This window comes from Leuresthes tenuis, unplaced genomic scaffold, assembly GCF_036924035.1.
Source record: "Leuresthes tenuis unplaced genomic scaffold, fLeuTen1.0.hap1 SCAF_21, whole genome shotgun sequence".
NCBI lineage: Eukaryota > Metazoa > Chordata > Actinopteri > Atheriniformes > Atherinopsidae > Leuresthes > Leuresthes tenuis.
Genome location: NW_027325375.1, coordinates 2,473,911 through 2,496,726, shown reverse-complemented (window position 1 = coordinate 2,496,726; position 22,816 = coordinate 2,473,911). Strand labels below are relative to the sequence as shown.

General features: G+C 43.1%; 1 protein-coding gene across 2 annotated transcripts in view; it reads right to left on the bottom strand.

The window, feature by feature from the left end:
- The window catches only part of nsg2 (neuronal vesicle trafficking associated 2), a 35,072-nt gene extending 12,715 nt beyond the window's left edge, over positions 1–22,357 (bottom strand). The window contains exons 1-3 of one of the 2 annotated variants that reach the window (XM_072374613.1): positions 21,852–22,357; positions 21,346–21,515; positions 8,728–8,838 (exon numbers count right to left, since the gene is read on the bottom strand). In XM_072374613.1, coding sequence (XP_072230714.1) covers positions 8,728–8,838; positions 21,346–21,474 — 240 coding nt within the window. In that variant the 5' untranslated portion in view covers positions 21,475–21,515; positions 21,852–22,357. Of the gene's footprint in view, positions 1–8,727; positions 8,839–21,345; positions 21,530–21,851 lie in introns of both variants that reach the window. The other variant, XM_072374612.1, reaches the window with a different exon arrangement.
- Positions 22,358–22,816: the final 459 nt, after the last annotated feature.

Sequence of the window (22,816 nt, the reverse complement as noted above, 5' to 3'; positions counted from 1 at the left end):
TAATTTATTCCTTAGTTCGAGGTAAGTTTCATAGTCTGTTTTTGTTCCTGTTTTGGGAGTGATTTTGATTTGTAACCTTTCCATAGTCCCCTCCGTTAGCGGAGCGTTGCGTTCGTTTAATGTTAAAGTTTCATAGTTCCTCCACTAGTGGAGCGATTTTGTGTTTTCTTCTTAAAGATCTTTGTAAAGGTGTGCTTATAGTTAATTAAGTTCCACAGTGCCTCTGTTTTAAGAGAGCGTCTTTTGTTCCAGTCCGCCTCATTTGGAGATCGTTGAGAGTTTATTTGTTGTCTTTCTGTTTTCCTCCTGGAGTGGAGAGAGTTTTTGGTTATTGATAACTTTCATAGCTGCACTCTCCTCATCCATAGTTATTGAGGATGTGCTCAGGAGTTTCACAGCCTCTCTGTGTGGAGATCCTCAACCTGCTGTTAATTAATACACATTCTTGAACTGAATGGACCCTGCACCTGTGTCCTGAGGCCCTGACAACAGGAAGGCTGTGGATAATAATTCATGTTCACAGGCGTTTTCCAAAGGGCCGACGCTACGGAAACTTAAACCTGAATTAGTAATATCCATCCATCCATTTTCTATAACCGCTTAATGTTTCTGTATTTATCAGACGCTTTTATCCAAAGAGACTTACAAATGAAGATATAACAGCTTTATAAAAAGCTAACAATAAGCTACATAGAAGGAACCCAGGAGTCCGACTCTGTCAGAGGGGACAGAGTAGAGATGGGGTGCAGGCATAGAAGGAAGTGCAGAAAGATAAAGTGCAGAGATAGAGGGGGGAGGGAAGTACAAGGTAAGTGCTGGGATAGGAGATGCTCTCTGAAGAGCTGGGTTTTCAGGAGCTTCTTGAAGATAGACAGGGACGCCCCTGTTCTGGTAGCGCTCGGTAGGTCATTCCACCATCGTGGGACGACACATGAACAGAGTTTGGATTGTCTTAGGCGTGGTGTAGGAGCTGCTAGACGACAATCCTGGGACCAACGGAGGGACCCAGTTGGGACAGAAGCCTTTGCAAGAGCCTTCAAGTAGATGGGAGCCGTTCCATTAAGCTCTTTGTAGCTAACATCAGGGACTTGAACCTGATGCGGGCGGCTAAGGGCAGCCAGAGGAGCTCAATGAACAGAGGGGGGACGTGTTCTTTTAGGCTGATCCAAGACCAGACGCTCCGCCGCGTTCTGGACCATCTGCAGAGGTTTCACAGGCTGGAGACCAGTTAGGAAACCAGTTAAGAGACCAGTTAGGAGAGCAGTTAGGAAACCAGTTAGGAGACCAGTTAGGAGACCAGTTAGGAGACCAGTTAGGAGAGCGTTGCAGTAGTGAAGGTGGGAGATGACCACGGCCTGCAGCAGGAGCTGGGGGGCATGTTGGGTCAGGTATGGTCTGATCTTTCTTATGTTTAGTAATGCAAAGTGGCTGAACGAGCAACCGAGGTAACGGGATCTTTGAAGGTTAGTTGGTCATCAATCATGACACCCAAGTTTCTAGCAACCTTTGATGGAGCAAGAGAGAGGGATTCAGTTTAATCCGTTGGTCGGGTCGTGGGGGGGCTGGAGCACATCCCAGCGGACACCGGGTTCACCCCGGACGGGTCGCCGGTCCATCACAGGGCCACACAGAGACACACGCTTGAATTAGTAATGTCTACAGGAAATTTGGATTAGATGGCATAGTGGGACAGGAATATTGTTGTCATGGGCAACGGTGGGTTTGAAAACAAAATCATGAAACTAGGTGATACTCAACACTCAAACAGTCCAGCTGCATCGGATTATGACAGCGAAGAAGACTTCATATTGGATTGCAGGCCGTTGATAAGGCTCAGACTTACAGTTAGCGGTGGCCCCTGCGTCCTTGAACGAAAAGAAGATTTTGGATAGATTTGTTTTTTCCGAACACAAATTAATTTTCTCCTTGTTTTGCCCTCTGAGATAAAACGCAGTTAGAATTTTATTCAAATTTCCCCCGTATATTGACTCGGTAAGAGACTGGATTCATGCATATGCATTCACATCTGCTGGTAGCAATAGGGAGGCTGTGATTAACGCACGTTGTCCTTTGAGGTGCTGTTTCATATTCGTGCTGAAGTAAGAAGTAGAGCAGAACAGAAGCCATCTGCACCTCTAAATCATCCCAGATATCCCTCACAGCAGCCTCTCTGGCCTCTGTACCTCTTCTCTCCAGCCCTGACAGCATCAAGTTGTCTGTCAGTCAGCGTCTCATAAGGCAGCTTGACAAAGGCGACCTCTTTAAAGTGACAAATGGCTTGGGTCTGAGCTGACTTTCAACCTTCTGGGATGGCAGACTACCTGCCCACGACTGTTTTATGCTTCAGTGAAGCGTGAAGACATCTGAACAGCAGCAACTAGTTGTTCGCTGGTTTTCATTACATTTGCTGCCTGTAAGAACATCTTTTTTGCTGTTTTACGCTGATTTTTAATTGCAAATAATAGCATCGTGTCCAAACCTAACACTGCACCAACCGTTTTACGTGGTTGTGCTTCCTATGTTTGGCTTTTTTGTTTTATCAGAGGCCAATTCTGCAGAGTAAAATATCTGTGAGTATCTGCCTAAAGGCACAGTTTTAACTGAGTGTGCTGTAAAATCCTTCCTTGCATACTGTATCGTTTGATGAGAGCTTGTGTGTGTACTGCTGGCATGTTATGACACGAAGGAGAAGGAGAAAAAAAACCGAGGATGTGGGTGAAAGGAGGCAAAATGGCGAAGAAGAGCGTAAGCCTGACAGTTGACAGAGTTACGGGGGGGTGGGATGAGAATAAGTAGCTTGAGTGAGGGCAAAAAGTTGCCAGGCTGAATCCCTAAACAGGTTAACCCGTACCTCTGTCACCAATCACTTTCAAAGCTGCCTCGGGGCAAAACCACAGCTGCTGAGGTGCAGATAACAATAATGCAAGTCTATTCCACATTCAAGTCGGATCAGGGCTTTTTGATTTGTGCGAAAAAGCAAATAAAAGTAGATGGCCTTATGGCATATTTGCCCTGGGCCGACTGTTCACAAATATATTCACTTAATACATTTCCAGCCACATGTTCTTTCATAGTATTCCTGAGGGAAAAAAATGCATTTTCCTGCTTTTGTCTTGATTTAATTCCCCAGATGAATCTTACTGTAAAAGCAGGAATAAAGCCGGTAACATTGAGCCTTCTGCTTATGCTGCATCTGAGTGCAAAGACTGTAAATGTTTGGCTTTTTCATGTTTTCGCTCCATTTTCCTCTCAGCTCTCTCCTAATGGAGAGCACCTCCTGACCTGCTCCTCTCTAATATAACCTCAGCAGCTTTTCAACGCAGACGAGCCTGAATTTGGGTGTAAATCTCCTGTTAGAAAATACAAAGGCAAGCAAACATAAGGCCATCCTTAGATACAATTAAGGGTGAGTTACAGTGAGTAGTCGGTGGGAGACGAGCCAGTCTCCATAAAGCATAAAGGCATAAAGAAAAAGGTTAGCAGACTCTTAAAAGATGGCATAATGTTTCACAGAGCAGAAACATTTATTCAGATATCTATGAATGAATCATCAGAGGTGAACCTTTCCTGCACCATCAGCACAAAAAGCTAAGAATTGGAATTTTGCAACAATTAAAAAAAAAAGGCTGATGTCTTTTGGAAACAAGTCCTTTGGACTGATTAAATAATTTCTTGGCTGCATGAAGCATAGGAAGTGCTTAAATAAAAGAATCTCTTCGTAGCTTTGAAGCACGGTGGTGGATGGATCATATTTTAGGTTAGTTTTGCAAACAGTAGCAAAAGAAAAATCTCACCAGTAGAAAGAAGAAGCGATTAAATTACAGCAACAAATTACAGAAGAAAACATCACACTGTCTATAAAAAGCCTGCAATTAAAGAAGGAAGGATTCTACAACAGCATAACAAGCCTAAACACACCTCAAAGTGCAACACCGGATTACCTCAAGAGGCACAAGTTCATAGAAAAGACTTTCAGAGAAAGAGACCTTTTGCAAAAACATGAGCAAAAATCCCCTAAAAAGAAAAAAAAACAGTTGACCATGCTGTGAACCTAAAGTTTTATCTCATTTTTGTTATTTTCCATCCAGAAAATAAAGGAAGAAACCAAACTTTTGACAAAGGAAGTCAAAGTCGGTAAAAAAAACGTTCAGTTTTTTATAGACGGGTGACCACAGATAATGTGTTTTAATCAGCAGAGCTGCTGAGACGCTGTCTCTCACACATAAAAAACATCTGGAGACCTTTACTCTGACGTTCTCCTCCGTGAAATTTAGCCGCATGAAGCTTAATGTGCTCGTACAACACTTAGATGAGTAATACCGCTGGTAAAGATCGGAGTTTTTCCCCCGCTGTTCATTTGAGTGTACGTGAGCATCAGTGTGGGTGTTTAACTGGGATCCGATGAAGGCTATAAACCCTCCCTGTAATCAGCGTACTATTAGTCATCCACACAAAGCAGTGAGGAACAATATGTGAAAATGGGGGCTGTGTAAGGTTTCCAACCCACAGCAGTAATTACCTGCAACCTGACGAACAGCGAAGGCCGTCTGTGGAGGCGGCAGACTGCGGCAAAGCTTTTATCTGAGGGCAAAATGGAGGTAATAATGGGATAATTGTTTAGGACGATGGCTGCCTCTCCCACAGCCACTTGCACAGTCCTGCAAACTTCTGCTGGCAGAGAGCGTGTCCAGCTTGGCAGTCACATGCGTGCTCTCCTGTGCTAAGACAGTATGCATGTGCGTGCACGTGTTAGTGCACGATTAGGTTTCCAGTGTGCAACTTGTAGTTGAACGCTTGTGGATGAAAGCCATCCGACTGCACCGTGTTCTCCGGGAAAGCAGCACAAACCACGCTAGACAACACAAATTAAACCGTCCCTTCATCAATCTCTGCACCTGCATCTCTCAGCTCCTGCCTGACAGCACCGGCCTCATGCTCTCCTCCCATCCGATCCACATTTTGATTTCATCCTTTCACGAGGACGTCGGCGGCGTGGTGGAACAGACTTTCTGCAGCACAGGCTGCAAGCTGAATTCAGACTACTTTTCTTTCCAATCCGGACGTTTGGTTTCCATGGTTACGTTGGTATTTAGTGGTCATGTTACAGCGTTGCAGTGTACACAGCAGTCTCCTGCTATCCTATATGTGAGTTTCATTCACTGCAGCAGATGCCTTTTTGTGCCACGCTGGTAGGCATCAGGGAGGCTGATTCTGATTTAGAAAAGAAATCATATTAAGAAATCTCATGGGCTATGATGGGGATCATTTCTGGGCATTTGTCATTAATGGCTTAAAAAAATCCCTTAGTATCTAAGGGACAATGGTCCTTTTTCTTTAAAATGACCCACTGAATGCCATGAATGTATCATATATGCCTGTGGGGAGAGGCCCAGTTTCCACTCAATAAAAACACGTTATTCTACATGTTTTTCACATAAAATGAGCCTGTATGAACGTGTATTCTTATTCACAGTAATCAAAATGTCAGCAGTGACTCTTTCCTCCTTAATTTGCCAGCTCTTGGGATCATTTTACTTCTCTCTTTTATCCCAAAGATTTTTGCTGATGAATGCTGAAGTATTTCCCCATCTGTAAACATGCTCACTCACCTGTTTGTGATGAGCTGAAATCTTATGATAATACTGGCTGAGTCAGTCAATCTGTGTTTTCAGACCACTTATCTTGTCCTAGCAACCTTGCAAGGATCTCTCAAGGTTCAGCTTGCTCTAGGCAGTATTTTAGCTTGTTAATGAGGTGGGAAACGTTTGCTCCTCAGAACAAAACAACTACAGGGAATTCACTTTAGCTTGTGTCTGCTGGGAGTTTTCAGAGAGGCAGAGATAGCGGGAAGGGTAAAAGACGGACGACGGGGGGGGCAAATCAAGGACGGTCCTTGCTGTGGATTTAAGAGAAAAATTAAGTTAAAGGGGAGGGAGGCGGGGACAGTTAACCTCGTCTCAGAGGAAGAATCTTTGGGAAACAGAGTGATGGAGAAGAGAACGAGCCTGCTATTTCACTCCTATTGTTCTGCTTTCCTTGCTAAAGGATCACTCTGTGTTCACCAAAACAATCGTGGCTGAGTGTCTCGTCGTGCGCTGAAGCTGCAGCTTAACGTCTGAAACCTGAAATGTCATTTACAAATAAAGCTGCATTGAAACTGCACAAAAGCTGTTGGATTTTTTTTAAAAAAAAAGATAAAAATCAGCCCTGTGGGCAGAGAAATGCAAAGAGCAAAAAGAAAGACTTGGAAGGTGGATGTCGGGTGGTAAGCAGAAACAAGGCAGTGAGGGAGCACAGATTAGAGAGCATTTTACACTCTGATCTCTTCATCTATTAACACAATCTGCAAAGCTCTGAAGAGAGATGTGCGTGCAAGCATTTCATCAAGAAATAGCATGCAACACTGTCCTGTATGGCTGCAGAATGCTGCTTTCAAGCAAAGCAAACGGTTCAGCTGAGCACCCAAAGCCAACAGACGGTGCACAAAATCACACACTGACATGCATTTCTGCCCAACAAAAACTGATGCTGTGAGGCAAGCCAGAGAAGAAGAATCCGCTGCAGCATTCGGGCCGGCTCTGAAAAGTAACAATCTAATAACATCTTTGGACTCCGTCTTGCTCTTTGTGTTCTGTAATGAAAGTGGCCCGAATCCAAAAGTCACCAACTGAGCCGTCCAAAGTATCATAAAGACATTGGCGATGCAAGATGTGCAAACAATAAGTGAAAAATCAAACGTTTGCAGTTGAAGAGGCGCTGTTGGAAAGGTGTGAACACAAGGAAGTTTTTGTCTGGAGTTATTCATACGACAACTCAGATAAAATGAGTATAAAGGAAAGGAGTCACACAAAACTTCTTCTAATTCTTTAGTTTTTGTTCTCTGACGGTTTTCAGCGTACTGTGAGTTAAATAGCTGCTATGTCAGCTCTTTCATCTGCGCTGTCCGTGGCTCTGAGGCCACATGGAGGAACAGTACATGGCTTTATAACATTAGCAAAGGGCCAGAAGGCTCTCCAAGAAGTCACGCTGGAGTTTTCCTTTGTTATAACTGGGGAAGCCCTTTTTATTTTACTATTTAACGTTATTTTACTACAGTATTATCAGACTATTTCATAACTGCTTTGATCTCAAGCACTGTCCATGGTCCTGAACCGTGTGAAATAATGACAAATGACACTTAACTGAAAGTTTATTTAACACAGTGGGAGAGGTAAAGAAGAGCCAAACTTCCAGCTGAAGTTTCAAGGTCTTTTCAACAACTTAAAGGGGAACTCTATTTTTAAACCAGTGGATGAAGTGGTCCCAGTAGAGTGCCTGTGTAGAAATCCCTCTGTTAGCTCTCCTATAGCTGCAAGTAGCCACATAACAGCAGCTATGAGCTAACAGAGCTATAGCACACGTTCATTCATTCATTCTTCTTAAAGTATTGGTGAAATAAAGACAGATAATGCCTTATTTAGAGGCTGCATCCTCTAAGCCCCGTTCACTCCGTTATATGGATCTCCAGTTATCTAAATATCTTCAGAAGGACGCCGACTTTCACCAAACTGTTCTCGGTGAGTAGATGAACGTATTTCATGCCAGAAATAAGGTCCAGGTTTAAAGATACCGGAGTTTCCCTTTAACAAGTGTCAAACACTTGTTGAAATAAAGTGGAAGCATCTGTGTTCAGAAGCTGAAGCATCATTGGTAGCTCACCACAGAACTTTCCACTCCTGTTGGTATTTTTTTAAGATGTAGATTAATATTATTCTGTGAGGCTGTATTCAAAAACCCTTGAAACTCCTGGATGTGTCTCACCAAAGTGGCAGCAAGCTGCAGCAGCTCTGACCCGACTGCATGTACTTTGTTGTTGGCTTTTTAGTTTGTATTTTCATTTTTAAACAGGTCACCTAGCTCATTTCATGGCTTTAGAGTGCTGTGGAAGCCCAGTTTCTTACTTTACCTTGTCAACAATGTCCTTAAACAGCCTCAGACTGCCTGAGACAGACGGATTTCACAGCCTTTTGTCATATCCACCTTCTAATTCTCTTCTCTCCTGTTCTAGAAAAAAACCCTTTCAAGTATAATAACACTTCTCTGTTACATACAAGTATCGACACTGAAACATGCGCACACCTACGCTCGTGCACTATTTCTCCTGTCTTCCTCTCTGTCAGGGTTGCTATGGAAGGAGGTTTTCTTTGCTGCCATGACAACGTGCGTTCTCTTTGGTCTCCCCTAGCGACAGAAAAACCATAACAGACATCACCTCGGTGATGTAGATGTTTGTGAAATGGTGACTCAGGGATTCATAGCAGTGGTAGAAAAGTACTCAAGCTTGTATTGCCTTAAAATATTGAAATAAAAGTAAAACCTCAGCAGAAATCCGGAGGAAAAGCGCTGGTTCTGGAGTTAAATGTTGCCGTGGGAGGTTCACGTCTTATATGTTAGCAGCGTTTAACTGCTGCGCTGCAGCTGGCTCAGATGACGCAGGGTTTTTTTTATCTACTCAACGTTAAACCTGAGGGCTTATTAGTGTGTTTCTGCTTTTATTCTATCCCCTAATCTTTGCTTTTTGTCTGTCCCTGATAGAGCTGTGAGCAGCCAGTAGCAAATGGAAACATGATTAAAATGCTCCAGCTGGGTGTTCCAGTCGATCAGTCGGTATCTTGCACATAATCAGAGCCTTGCATTATCATCGCATACCATCCAGATAATTAACAACACAATTGTATGACGACTTACTTTAAGTCTCTCAGACACCCCGTCAGTAAAGCTGATGGTGAACTCCTCCACCTTGGGGACCTTCAGCCGCTTCTTCTCTGTCTGGTACTCCGTGCGAGTTTTCACCACCACCTCGAGAAGAGAGAAAGATCAGGTCAGAGCAGTTGGATTTCTCACACTTTGAATCAAATGGCAGCTGGGAAACTTTTCAGCTTTGTGAGGGAAGTTTGAAAGATGGAAGCAAACAAAAAGAGAGGAAAAAAAGGGTAAATGCATAATGTCCAGTGCAAAAGAAGTGTTTGTTGCCCAACACTGGGGGGGGGGGTACTGAGGCACACGACAAAAATCTTTAGTTTTAGATGCTCATCTGAATATAGAGCAAACGTGTGAAATAAATAGCCAAAAGGATCCTGATATTTCCACTGACATATGAGACTGAAAGCACAAGAGTCCAGAAAATGTAGGTCTCTTTCTCCCCAGAAAATGTCATCAGAAAAGACCACTTCACAGGTCAGTAACCAAAGCTGTTGTTATTAAATCATGAAATTCTAACAACACGGGAACACAAACACAGAAAATTGCTCAAATGCCATTTCACAGTATCTATGCGCTTGACTGGCAAAAGAACAAGCCCAGCACCCACCTACAGCGAAGCCTTCGTGTCAGACATTGGTTTCTTAATCATATCTGCTGCCAATAATTCAGGAGCAGCGGTGTGAGGTAGAAGCTGTGTTCTACGTTGGCAACTGAGAGAAAAACAAAAAGGAAAGACGAGGCAGCAGTTCTATGCCAGTCCTGTCAGTCCTCCTCCGGCAAACCAGAGCTGCAGTCAAACTGAAACTCCCAAACTGTTGTCACACTTTTCTGACTTTTTGCTGTGTGGCGGGAGGAAAATGGGGAAAGCAGATGGCATTTATGTTTCTGTTTCTGTATTTATCAGACGCTTTTATCCAAAGAGACTTACAAATGAAGATATAACAGCTTTATAAAAAGCTAACAATAAGCTACATAGAAGGAACCCAGGAGTCCGACTCTGTCAGAGGGGACAGAGTAGAGATAGGGTGCAGGCATAGAAGGAAGAGCAGAAAGATAAAGAGCAGAGATAGAGGGGGGAGGGAAGTACAAGGTAAGTGCTGGGATAGGAGATGCTCTCTGAAGAGCTGGGTTTTCAGGAGCTTCTTGAAGATAGACAGGGACGTCCCTGTTCTGGTAGCGCTCGGTAGGTCATTCCACCAACGTGGGACGACACGTGAACAGAGTTTGGATTGTCTTAGGCGTGGTGTAGGAGCTGCTAGACGACAATCCTGGGACCAACGGAGGGACCCAGTTGGGACAGAAGCCTTTGCAAGAGCATTCAAGTAGATGGAGCCGTTCCATTAAGCTCTTTGTAGCTAACATCAGGGACTTGGATCTGATGCAGGCGGCTAAGGGCAGCCAGAGGAGCTTAATGAACAGAGGGGGGACGTGTTCTTTTAGGCTGATCCAAGACCAGACGCACCGCCGCGTTTCCTGAATGACGAAGGAGTAGCAGCTGAGCTTCTCTGGAGCTAAGTGTCCTCAACTTAAAGTATCATACTTTTTTAACGTTTGCCAGATTTCACCAGTGTAAACGCACCAGATCACACATCTAAATCATCTTTTCTTTTCATTTAATGACTGACTTGACTCCTCACTGCTTCTATTGTTTTGCGGCACTGATTTAGATGAACAGGGATGCTTTTCCTCACCCCATGCATTAACTAAAGAGACAGAATGTCCAGACAGTTTCTTTGCTTTCAGTGTATACTTCAGAGGACAGGGAAAGGAGAACAAGCCAGAGGAGCTGGATGGACAGAAAAAGAACAAGAACAATGTCTCGGTGTCCTTGTAGCTGATTGTGCTGCCTCAGAGTGTCTCACTGTCACTTTGAGACAGGAACTGCTGTACAAACAAACTGCCTCCACTATCTGAACTGCAAAGCTTCCAGTTGGCTCTAGAAGCTCCTTTATAAAAGCTGAGGTGAAAACAGTGCGTTTGATTGGACTCCTGGAGCTCAAACGCCACGCAGCCTTCAGTCCAGCAGCATTTGACATCAGGCTTGCCATTTTGTCTCAATTTCCAGCTCAACTTTCTCTTTCTCCAAGTCATTTCACAATAAAACGTCCAGAGCCTCAAGGTTCAATCACACCAGCGCTGTGTGTTGCTTCATTACTCTTTGCCAAACTAACTCTCAGTACCTTACTGCTTATTACCTAATGAAGTGGCCATCAATCAGCTCGGCTCATTTAGCCCCCTTTAGCCATCAGCAGCACCTTCTCTGATTAGACAGGTCCCAGTACTTTACAGAAAACCATTAATTTATGAACAGAGGTCTTATCTAACAATGCTGGATGTAAAATAGTTAGTAATGGAGTAATAAACTTTCCAATTTTCTTGCTGTCTCACTTCACAGAAGCAGTCTTTTATTTTCCATTTGGGATTTCCTCTGACAATCTGTTAGTGTGCTCAAGTGTGTGGATGGAAATGTCAGAGGGTGGCACAAAGGAACCATCTCACCAACTATCAGATTTATAAACCGTTCTACAGACCATTAATCTTACTGATAAACGGCTTTGAGCACCATGACATGGACACCTTCGGTTTTGAGCTAAAGGAGTGGATTTCCACAAAGGTTCATGGTTCCCAGAGGACGTAAAGCAACTTATTGGATGAACAGGAACAGACATTAACGCCCTAGATGAATGGATACAGCCATTCGCTCCTTCAAATTAAGAGTTTTTCTGTCAGAAAACAGATTTTTTGCTTACAGAAAATGTTTATTGGGATTCTAACAGCATAAGCTGGTACAGCCGGAGAGCAATGAACCTGGATGCCCTGCTTTAGAGCAGGCAGCCTTTGTTAGAACATAGTCGTGCTGCACAGCACAACAAGTCCATGTTGCAGTCTCTTTTAAAAAGAAAAAAAAACATTTTCCTCTAAATATTTAACTGTATGATCGCATGGAAAAGGAAAGACAAATAAGAATGCATCAAGGAAGGGGGGAATATTCCATGAAGATCTATTACATCACTTCATTTTGCAAGAGCAGTGGATACAAACACCATGTGTGGTGAAAAGCAGAAGTTATGTCCCATAATGCATTGCACCAAAGGGTGAACAACCAATCAGACCAAAATGATCCAATTAGTGTCCAAAAGCGTTTGAATATACAAATGTCTAAGCAATCAGGAGGGATTAGTCAGTCATTGAGTGCTTTCCTGTGCACCACAGTTAGCTCTGCTTCCTGCCAGATTATTGCCCCTCACCTGGGTTTTATTAACGGATTACTTATTCCTGTGTACGGTCGTTGGTCCCTGGCTCTGTAATAGTCTTTTTTAGGGAATAACACACCGCTGTACACCTGATTTTCTTCCACTGCTTGATGCTACAGACTTACACCAGCTGTTTTATGAAGTATTAATATACCGTGTCTCTCTCTTTCTTGCATGGCTGAAGCCTTGTTGTATTTAAACAAGACTGACAGACTCTCCTTGAAGGTGAGCTAATGATTTCAGCACAAACAACAGCACCTGTTGACATATATTCAATTAGACGTGCACGTTCTATGCAAACAACTTGACTCACTCGGTGGTCAGGACAGCACCGGCATGCAGCGCGAGACGTGGTCAGAAAGGGAGGAAAGCACGACTCTGAGAAAAGAAAACGCAGCTACAACAAAGACTCCAGGATATCTACTCCTGGGTGAAACCAGTGCAAGACGAGTCTGGGAAATACAGGAAAGCCATACCCTTATTAAAGCACTATGACTGAAAGAACACTTTTATCTCCTGACTGTCTTTTCTGTTTAATTGTACACAGTCAGGTGTGTAAAGTTGAGAGGCACAGTATGAAAGCTCCATTTTCTTACGTGAGAGATGTACTTGTTAAGTTTTTATTTGCAGTCTGTTATGTGCTGCTGAATCAACCAGGAGGCGAAGCATAGTAACGTTACAAGCTAAGAACAGAGAGGTTCATTTTTCTAAAGTTATTTTACACCACCTCCATGCACTGGTATCCCACACTGTCCCACATAAACAGTCTTTGTCCCTTAGAGCTACTCTAAGGAAGTTATTTTATTATTATTTAAGTAAATATCGGCAGCATACTTTAAAAATTGTAATTCACTACAGTGGTAAGATTTCTGCTTTGTTTTTCAGGGATATTGAAATAAAAGAGGAGTTTGTATCGGACTGCTTGTCGTAAGCAATTGTAGTGACAAAGAAAAATTGAATAAGAAAAATTGTGATGCATTGCAGAATCAAATCGAATCGTTAAGCAGATAATCGGAATCGGATCGAACCGTTAAGCAGATAATCGGAATCGGATCGAATCGTTAAGCAGATAATCGGAATCGGATCGAATCGTTAAGCAGATAATCGGAATCGGATCGAATCGTGAGGCAGGTACAGACGCACGCCTCTTAGATCTGTATAAGAGCCCAACAGTTTACTACAGTTCATGAGCTGAAGACATAAGTAGAAATACACAGTTTATTACTCCAAACACTTTCTGGAAATGAAAAATGAATGGGTAAAATTTAGAAAAAACGTTTTTTTTTGCTCATCAAGCCTCTTTGTGTCTCCAGTCACGGTATTTTTTTAGGACTGATATTCCCTGCAGAAAACCTGTCAGAGCTTCTCTTTTCTGCACATCTTCCCCCTGTATGAGATTCCTCAAACCTGCTCGCACAATGATTGCTGTTTCATCTTTAATCCCCAGAGACTGAGCTGTGAGAGGTCTTTGGTAAGTTCCAGTGTGGAAGGCAACTGAAGATATTTTCAAGATTTTGGTGTTTTTTTTGGTGTTTCTTTATGAATAAAACACTAAACCTTTCTTCTAAAGGGATCAATCCCCGTAGCAGTTGTATGACACAAGTTCAAACCGGATGAAGTGATGATTTAACCAAGACGATTAATGCTTAATCAGCTCCTCTTGTGGTGTTTGCATATTTGATTGACGGGAATTACAGACAGTCCTGCACAAATACATCTGAGTGTTGCTGCTGCTTTGCTTTGATAAGCGCTTGAACGACATATTTTGGGATGTTTTCATGCTGTGAATGGATTTGGGACCAGTCACATGAATCCCTGATAGTAATGCATGATTCATTTGAAAGATATGAAGGTTCTGAAATGTTGCTTTAATAATAGATTTCGTCTATCATGTTCAGTTGCAAATTAAAAGATGTGAATTCAACACTGAAATATTATAATCTTTCTGTTTGATATTGGATTGTTTTGCATGCAGTTGCCTTGTTGCTTTTACACAACAGCATTTAAAGCCAACTCATGAATTCATTGAGGTTTCTGCTTTATTTAACAATGTCCTCCTCTGAAGTTTTATGCCATAGCATATTATACGCAGTCATACAGTCATTTGCATAATTTGTTAATATAAACTACTTGCTTGATGCCATTTCAAAAAGCCACAACCGCAGTGCTCAATGCTAAAAGCCTGAAACTGTGGGTCTCTCAGGGTGGCACAGCTGATCCTCTGTTAATCAAATTAATAAGAGAGGCTATTTGCATTCCCACCAGAGATGTGAACAAGTCACTGTTTAAAAAGCCGGGATAAAAACCAGGAGAAATCTGAGGAGCAGGACGGAAAGTCACGTGTCTAACCAACAGATAACACGACTGGATTACAAAGCATATGGCCTGCTGAAGCCCTGAGTGGCAGTGATAGTATCAAAGATAAACCTAAATGTAACAACTAATGGCACGGGATGCATGTATATTTGACATTAATTAAAAAATGTGTGGATATTTCTTGCATCTTCTGTTTCCAAATGTCCAACATTTATTTAGAAGAGTTGTTTTCGGGGCTGGAGCCGACTCTAATATGGTTCGACCACCGTTTTTCCGTGCTGGAACCAGCAGTACCAACTCTTTGCTGGGCCAGAGCAAAGGTGGGCTCTGGATTTTTAAATGTCACCCTCACCACATGCTCATTGGGCTGGCTGGTCTCTACTGCCCCACCCATGGTCCCAACACCAGTCTATGCTGCTCACTCTGTTGGGAGGACTTGCTTGGCTCACTTTTATGTGGCTCTGAATTGAATGTTTTTGGAGTTCAGTCAGAAAAAATACTGGAATCTGGGTTAAATACATGGATTTATCAAAGTATTTATCTGATTTTGACCCAGCAATCAATTAGATTAGAAAAATAATCAGCAGATCGCTTGAGTGTGAGAATAATAGTGACCTATGACCCTAATTTATATCATGAATTAACAAAGGCATGTTGTAAAGATGCTACCTTTAAATAAATTGTAATCATTAAATAATCTTGCTGGAAAAGCTTGAAGTTGTTGGACAATAACTGTGATTCTGCCTCTATGGAGCTAACTCTTCCACGGTCTGTGCAAAGCCAGAGCTCATGAGTAATCTGTGGTGTTTTGACAGTTTTCCTGGTAATGAGCATCATCCCAACACTGAGGATTCCAGACCCTCGGATATCATTCATACTGCCAGAGAAACCGTAAAAAATGATTGAAAAGGTCAAATGAATCTATTCCAAAGTAACTTAGGAAGGAGGGAAACATGAGGAGAGGCTTGTTGGGCAGGATAACAGAGTCTGTTCAAGCTTTTGAAAGAAGCCTTGTGGGCTTAGATTTGTTCCTAGAAAAATAACTAACAAAGAAGATCCCAGTGTCCCTCCGGGAGTCTGTCTGTTTCTATCCCTTTTTCTTTTTTTATCCAAACTGCCAGCAATCCAATCATGATATTAGTGACCCAGCAATGGCCGTGACGCGTCCCTGCCCAGATGAAATCGAATTTAATACCTCTCTAAAGCCGTCGACTCTGTAGGCCTCAGCAGCCACATTCGTGCGTCTGCAGCGTGCGCTTCCATCACCGTAAACCCCAACTTGACCCCGCCCCTGCAAACATCTCTGTGAAACCCTGAAGTCGGGGAGGTCACACAGTCATCAGGCAGGATCAGGGCGAAAACAGCTGGGGTCGTGTGTGTAAAGCTGCTCAGAAGAGCGCGGCTGGTCTGGGGTGACATCACATGAGCTAAAGCTAAAGCTAAAGCATCACTTTAGCTTTGAAGAATGAAAAAAAAACAAAAAGTGGTCTGAGATCGGACTAAAGCTGACTAACACCGAACCCTTTCTGGGTGAGACAAGGTTTTAATCCCAAAGATTTCCTTGGAGTAAATAGTTTCAGTTGTTTTCCATTCGGCTCCTCTTTGCTTTGCTGTTCAAGTCCAAGTTCAAAGATTCAGAGCTGCTTCCTGCTTCAGCAGCAGCCATTTCCAGTGAAACTGAAAAAAACCCACTGAGCTGCACACAGTGACGTTAGTAAGTAGCTGGTGAGCACTGGAGGCTAAAGAGGCCTGTATTTACCCAAAAGCACAAACTAATTAGGAGGTAACGTTGGATTTATGAAAATCAGGAAGCCAGAGGGTTGGGAAACGCTTTTAAATTTACATTTAGTTTCTGCTGCACCTAAATGATGACAAAAATCAGTTTCAGGGATTTTAATCAGGGATTACTCTGTAAAGTATCTTTAAATGTCATAAAAAGATGAGCAAAATAGTCCTGCGGGCTATCTCTGAAGGACAGAATAATAAGGACAGAATAATGGGCTCGATTACAGACAAAATAAAGATACAAAGCTGTGTGGTGACTATCTGAATAAGTCCAAGCTTTTAACTGCTAAAATCTGAGAAAATCCTCCTCCCCAGAACTGTCTGTTTGTGCAGGCCGAAAGGACCTGTTTTAACATTAAAAGAATGTTGTTAAGCTTGATTGTTTTCTAACTCCGCTCATGCAGTCTTAAAGGGGAACTCTGGTATTTTTAAAATACCGTCTACTGGGATGACGTCATCGACGCCCGCCGCTGCAACTCATTCACTCCGGTAAGAACGTCCATCTTACTCAAAGTCGTCGTTCACGTCACCAAAATCTGATAAATATCCTGCCATGTTGCACAAAACTATCAGCAGCAAACTCTGTGTGAAGTTAGCCGACTGTCACAGAGCACGGAGTGAATAAACTGTGCTGCAGGGGGGCGTGTGGATGAAGTGGTCCCAGTAGAGTGCCTGTGTAGAAATCCCTCCGTTAGCTCTCCTATAGCTGCAAGTAGCCACATAACAGCAGCTATGAGCTAACAGAGCTATGAGCTAACAGCAGCTATGAGCTAACAGAGCTATAGCACACGTTCATTCATTCATTCTTCTTAAAGTATTGGTGAAATAAAGACAGATAATGCCTTATTTAGAGGCTGCATCGTCTAAGCCCCGTTCACTCCGTTATATGGATCTCCAGTTATCTAAATATCTTCTGAAGGACGCCGACTTTCACCAAACTGTTCTCGGCGAGCAGATGAACGTATTTCATGCCAGAAATAAGGTTTAAAAATACCGGAGCTCCCCTTTAAGTTCTAATCCTAACAAACTGATGTTGTTGCCTAAAGTCAATCAGGAAATGACCAAGTTACAGTGTAATGAGCTGTGCTTACATGTGACCATGGCAACCAGCAACTTGGCTCAAAAGGTCATGTTATATAAAATGAATATAAATAACTGAAACTAATATCAGCATGAAACTTGATCCGCTTAAGACAATCGTTCTGGTCTTTTTCATTTGCAAATTTCATTAATTTGTTTTTTTTTTATCAGCATAAGAGGCTAAGGGCAGAGACTGAATGAGGGAGAGCTGTTGGAGGAGGGCTGTACCTCATCTTCAGATTTCTGCTTACCAATGCCATCACCATCACCCTTTCCACTTTTCCTAATTACAGCGTTAATTATCTTTTTGCCTGTGCTGCATTCATGGATCACCTATCAGGAAGACAAATTCTCACATTTACAACTTTGTCCGGACAAATTCAAAGATTTAGCAGCAAAGTGACTTTTCCAACTCCCATGGTGCCCCGTGCAGGAAATATGGAGCATGGATCTGCATCAGCGAGATGTCAGCGAGTTGATTCAAAAGCAGCAGCTGCAATCTTTGTGAATATGTCTCCTGTGAAATATCACAGATAGTTAAAGAAAGCTGTTGTCTCTGTTCTCCTTTCTTTTAATAATCTAACAACAATAATTAATTGAAGGGGGGCTTATAGTCGACTCAGGTTCATGGTACAGTAAAACATACATGTAATGTTAAACAGTGGCTGCTACAGTATGTAACGATGTTCTTTAATCTAACGGGACGAATTTAATCAGCCTGAAATGTCTGATGAATACACACACAGTCCTACAATAAGTGTGTGTCTAAGTGCAGTGAATGAACAGGTATGTGAAAGGAAAGAGGCCTCACTCAGCAGAATATACCTGTGGCTTCAGGCTGTGCTGCGAGTTTCTGCCGGCAGCAGCTGTGAATGGATGCTTGTTTCAGGATTATCCTCAAAATAAAATGATAAAAATAGAAAAGTAGCAGTTAAAAACATCTTAAAAACACTCCTATAGATTATTTTTTTAAAATAGCTGAATAGCTTTTAGCACTCTTAGATTCCCACTCTAGTTTTGACCAGAGTGAAATACAGACAAGTGCATTTATTTAGTTCATTTTTTCATTTATAACGAGGCATATCGTGAGCAAACTCAGCCACCAATGCTATGGCTAAAGATTTCTGCTGTGAATCTGCAGAGCAGCACCTAATCCAAGGACGAGGTCAGAGAGCACAAATGTTCAACGCAGAATATCTTCAGTGACAAGAAGCAGACTACGAGGAGAAGTTGGCACGAGATGGGAGGAGAAGACAGTAGAAACAAGGACAAACCAGCCAACTTGGGTTCACTCAGCCGAGAAAACGAGACAAAAACGAGACTGAAGGCCACTTAGCTCTAAAGATAGCAGAGGTGCATTTTCCAACTGCTCAGCTGGGAACTAAGCTGAACAAGATGGACCACTAGAGCCACAAGTTAGCCTAGCTCACAAGTTAGCCTAGCTCACAAGTTAGCCTAGCTCACAAGTTAGCCTAGCTAACTTGGTCAAACAAGCAGCTCCTGGCTGAGGGATCCACAGCTCTGGAGAGCCACACTTGTTGCCGAGTTCGTCATCTTTCAGCGAGCTCTCAGCCAGGAAAATGGGAAACTCCAGAGCCAAGCAAGTTTTACCAAGCACCCATGAGCTCTAAGCTAGCTAGTGAGATCTCCCAGCTGAGTGACCTGCCAGGAACTCATGAGCAAGCTAACAGGAGCCTGACTTTTGGTCCATGGTGCCCTCTGTCAGTGACACATTCCCAAAGCATGACTGGCTTTTTGAGGTGTTCTTTTCATAAAACTCTCCAAATATAACACAGCTTTGCTCACAGGAGCCTAAAAGTGCAACCTTGAATGTCTTTTAGAGGTCTTCTGATCGGTTTCCCTTAACATTAGCAAAGTGCTGCCAGTTAAAGGCGGGCCTTTAATGGAGCTCAAAGCCTCATTACTGACACCCCATGAAATCCCAAAAATGGGATGGAATCAGTTGATAAAACGAGGGAACCCATAACTAAATATAAGCATCTTTAAAAAGAATTTGTAAGAATATGAGCATGCAAAAAAGAAACATTTAAAATGACAATGTGTATAATTAGAATATTAATGAGCTTTTGAGATATTCATGTTTCAATCTGATGACATGAAATTGGCTGATCTTGGTTGTGACATTAAAACTCAAGTATAAAACACATATCTGGGTGCACATTTTATCTATAAAGAAGTTCATCTGGCACTGAATGATTTATTGTTGAGTTCTGATAAGGATCACACATCTTATTTCTACTTTAGAGCAAAGTCACTCGAGATTAACTGGATTAATGTCACTGACGTAAGTGCCCAGAATGAAATAAACAGAGTAATTATCATGAAAATGAATGGACTGTCAAACAAATAATAAAGAAATGTATTCCTTTTCTCCTGACTGTGAACCATCTGGTATAATATATGCAAGATTAGAGAAACTCTTTCAAATCAAGAAGGCAACAAATACGCTTAAAGCCTGCTTTAACTGCTTATTTAGATCATTTGAAGGAGGCACAGAAAAAACACAAAAGGTTCCATCACATTTAACAGCTGACAGAGTCTGCATTTGGATGTAGGACGGGTCGGGGGGGGGGGGGGGGGGCAAAACACACAGCTGTCAAGCCGGAGAACTGACTTAGGATCCCAACTGTCTTCACACATCATTGATATTCTCTCTCTGGTTCCTTGTGCTTTTACAGCAAGATGTGTCTGACACAAAAACAAAGCAGATGTCACATTGAAATCCATTATTTGATTGTGATTGAAGGAAAGAAGCAGAATTCCGTTCGTTATTATGTCACATTTTGCAGGAAGACCAGACTAAATCCATTATTTTAATTTCACCTCTTCTCTTTCTGTTTTTACCATTTTATTTTTATGCTAATTAAGGGATGCCAGCGCACTCCATCCACTAAAACAGCCCTAAAGCGCGGTCTGTGGTGCCTAAAGGAAAGACCAGCGATGGAACCTCTGTCTCTGGATGCGTTAATGAGGACACATTTCCTGTGACTCTTCCATGAATGTCTTCCTCTCCCTGCACAGTGGAACATGCACCACCACACAGCGAAATCATTCTGCATTCAAACAGGGTTTCAAACGCTCACACAAGCCGATATTTCTGAGACTAGACGGCTCAGATCTCACCTTTACCTGTTAACATGCATCAGAAAGTGAGAGAAAATCAGTCTAAAAACGCTTTGCTGACTTCTTAAAGCCCTCTGCTGCGCGGAACTATTTCATTTTTTGCATTTTTCCCTCTCCTGTTTCCTCTCTGATGTTTTCCAGAACAAAAACACAGCAGTGATGTCGCTCTGAAATGATTAAAACCACGTTTCATTTCATCCTCTGTGCATCCGTTTAATCAGCGGACGTTTCACTCATTTGGATGCTGCAGCAGGTTTGACCCAAACATTTTCTGCTCCTGAACCCGCTTCATCTGCCACATGCTGCATCACTCTCACTCGCCTGTAAACTTTAGATGAAGGCCATTTGATGCTGAGGAGATAGCGTGGGGTGGAGTTTTAGAGCTTTCTTTCTTTTGGTCTGAAACTGGTAAACAGCGAGGAGAAAGTTTTCGAAGGTAGCCTCAATTCGGGTTAAAATCTCCGTCTTTTACAGACAAACACTGAATTCTACAGGACATAACCTCATTTCCTTTAGCAGTTCCTCAATGGAAAATGAACAGATCAATCAGTAACTGTTGCTTAGAGACGTGCCAAACACTGTGACACATTTGATGCGTACAGCTTTGGATGTGCTGGAGGCGACAATAAGCTTTCCTGTTGCCCCATTCTTTTCATTTTCATAATCAGTGCGGCTCTCTGCCCCAACCCCACAGATACACCGAGCGGTTCTGCTTTGCCGCCATGGTAACTGGATTAACGAGCACCGGCGCAGTCACTATGGGATGTCAGGATGATAAATGACAGACTGTCTGGCACCAAATCTGTCTCCTAATCTCAGCTGGAAAACAAAGGACGCGGCTGGGAGACAGCTGAGATGAATGAATGTGTGAGTGAGTGGAGCGTTAAAAAGAATCAGGAGGGTGGTGCTCTGCGAGATCAAGAACACTGAGTTAACAGCAGAAAAAGCAGACAGATGCACAGACATGCAGGGAAACTCTCCATGACACACACGCACCAGCACGCGCTGATGGGCAGTCTCTCACCTTGTCAGGTGCTTGGCTCTGCAGGCTGCCAACATCCAGCGGAGTGATGAGGGGCACATTCTGAAAGCCATCCTCCACGCTCACAGCTTTGGCCCCTTTGTCCTGAAGATTACTCCCCAGTTTCACCATCTTCAACCTTGTATATTCCTTTGTTTCCCTCAAGACTGCTCCTGAATAGAAGAAGCTTTGATAAAAAAAATCAAAAAGGGGAATTTTTACAAGCCTCTCAAGTGAACCAAACCTTAGAGACACGGGGCCGTTTGCTTAGAGGGGAAATATAACCCAAAGGATGAACTGGATTTAACTTTTAAAACAGTTGTTGAGACACATGGAAATAAATTTAAAGGAATGCAGTGAAATTATGCGAGCAGCACACCTTTAAAAGACGTGAATGTTGCCTGCAACATAAGCGCATCCCTGACTAAAAACTAGCATATCCGCCGCAAGACAGCGTCTTCTCCTCCGTAACAACACGAGCAGAAACACGGAAAAAAGCTGGTACTTACAGCTCGTCCTTGTCCGTCCGCTTCCTCTGCTGCGGCAGGCTTTGTGGGACTGGAGCAGACGCGGAGGGGCGCGCAGACTGAGGAGCAGGTGGGCTGGAGGCTGCGCTGCGGTGTCGCTGCTGATGATGCTGCGGGGAAGCAACGCTGAAGCGCCGGAGACAAAGTCGGTGTCTGGCGGAACGTTTCCTACCAGCAAGGCAGCCCAACCCCCTAATCCAAACACAGCCTCTTCTTCTCCGTGATGCTACACTCAGCCGCTGAAGCTGTCGCTAGGGGGATGCGCGCGCGCGTGTGTGCGTGTCAGATGTGTTTCCCCTACCAGCACCATCAGGATGCTCGTTTGTTTGGTAAAAGTGGGAACATCTGGGATGTGGACTGCGTGATCAGTGGAGTAAAAAATCTTTTCGGATCGATATAAATGTGGACCAACATTCTCTTTAATTTAGAAACTGATTTTATTTCCAACAGGTGCTCTGCAGCAGCCAGATATCACATCCTGGGGAAGTCCCGTTAACAATCCCAGCAGTAAAGTTCTAATTAACCCCCCCCCACCGCCACTTAAATGCAGCACAAAAGCAAAAACAGACCCTCACACTGATTCCTGTGGTCCTACAGCGCCACCTGGTGACGCAACCAGTGCGACGCAGACACGTCACAAAGTGCGACGCAGACACGTCACGCACTGAGGGGCGTGTCTTATACAGCTGTGAGAGAGAGCCGCTCTTAAGTTGTTTAAAGTGATGTTTTACTGTCTGATGGGATAAAATAACGCGTAGAAACCAAAAACTAAACGCAACCAAACATTTTTAAAAAGAGCTTTGATGAGGTGAGACAGAAGTGAGGAGGATACCAGCCGCAGTTTCACCTTCTCACTGTCAGTTTAACAGCGACGTCATGGTGTCACGTGGAAAAGTAGATTGTAAAAAACAGATGAGTTAAAGCTCAAAGGACTCTGGAGGAGGAGA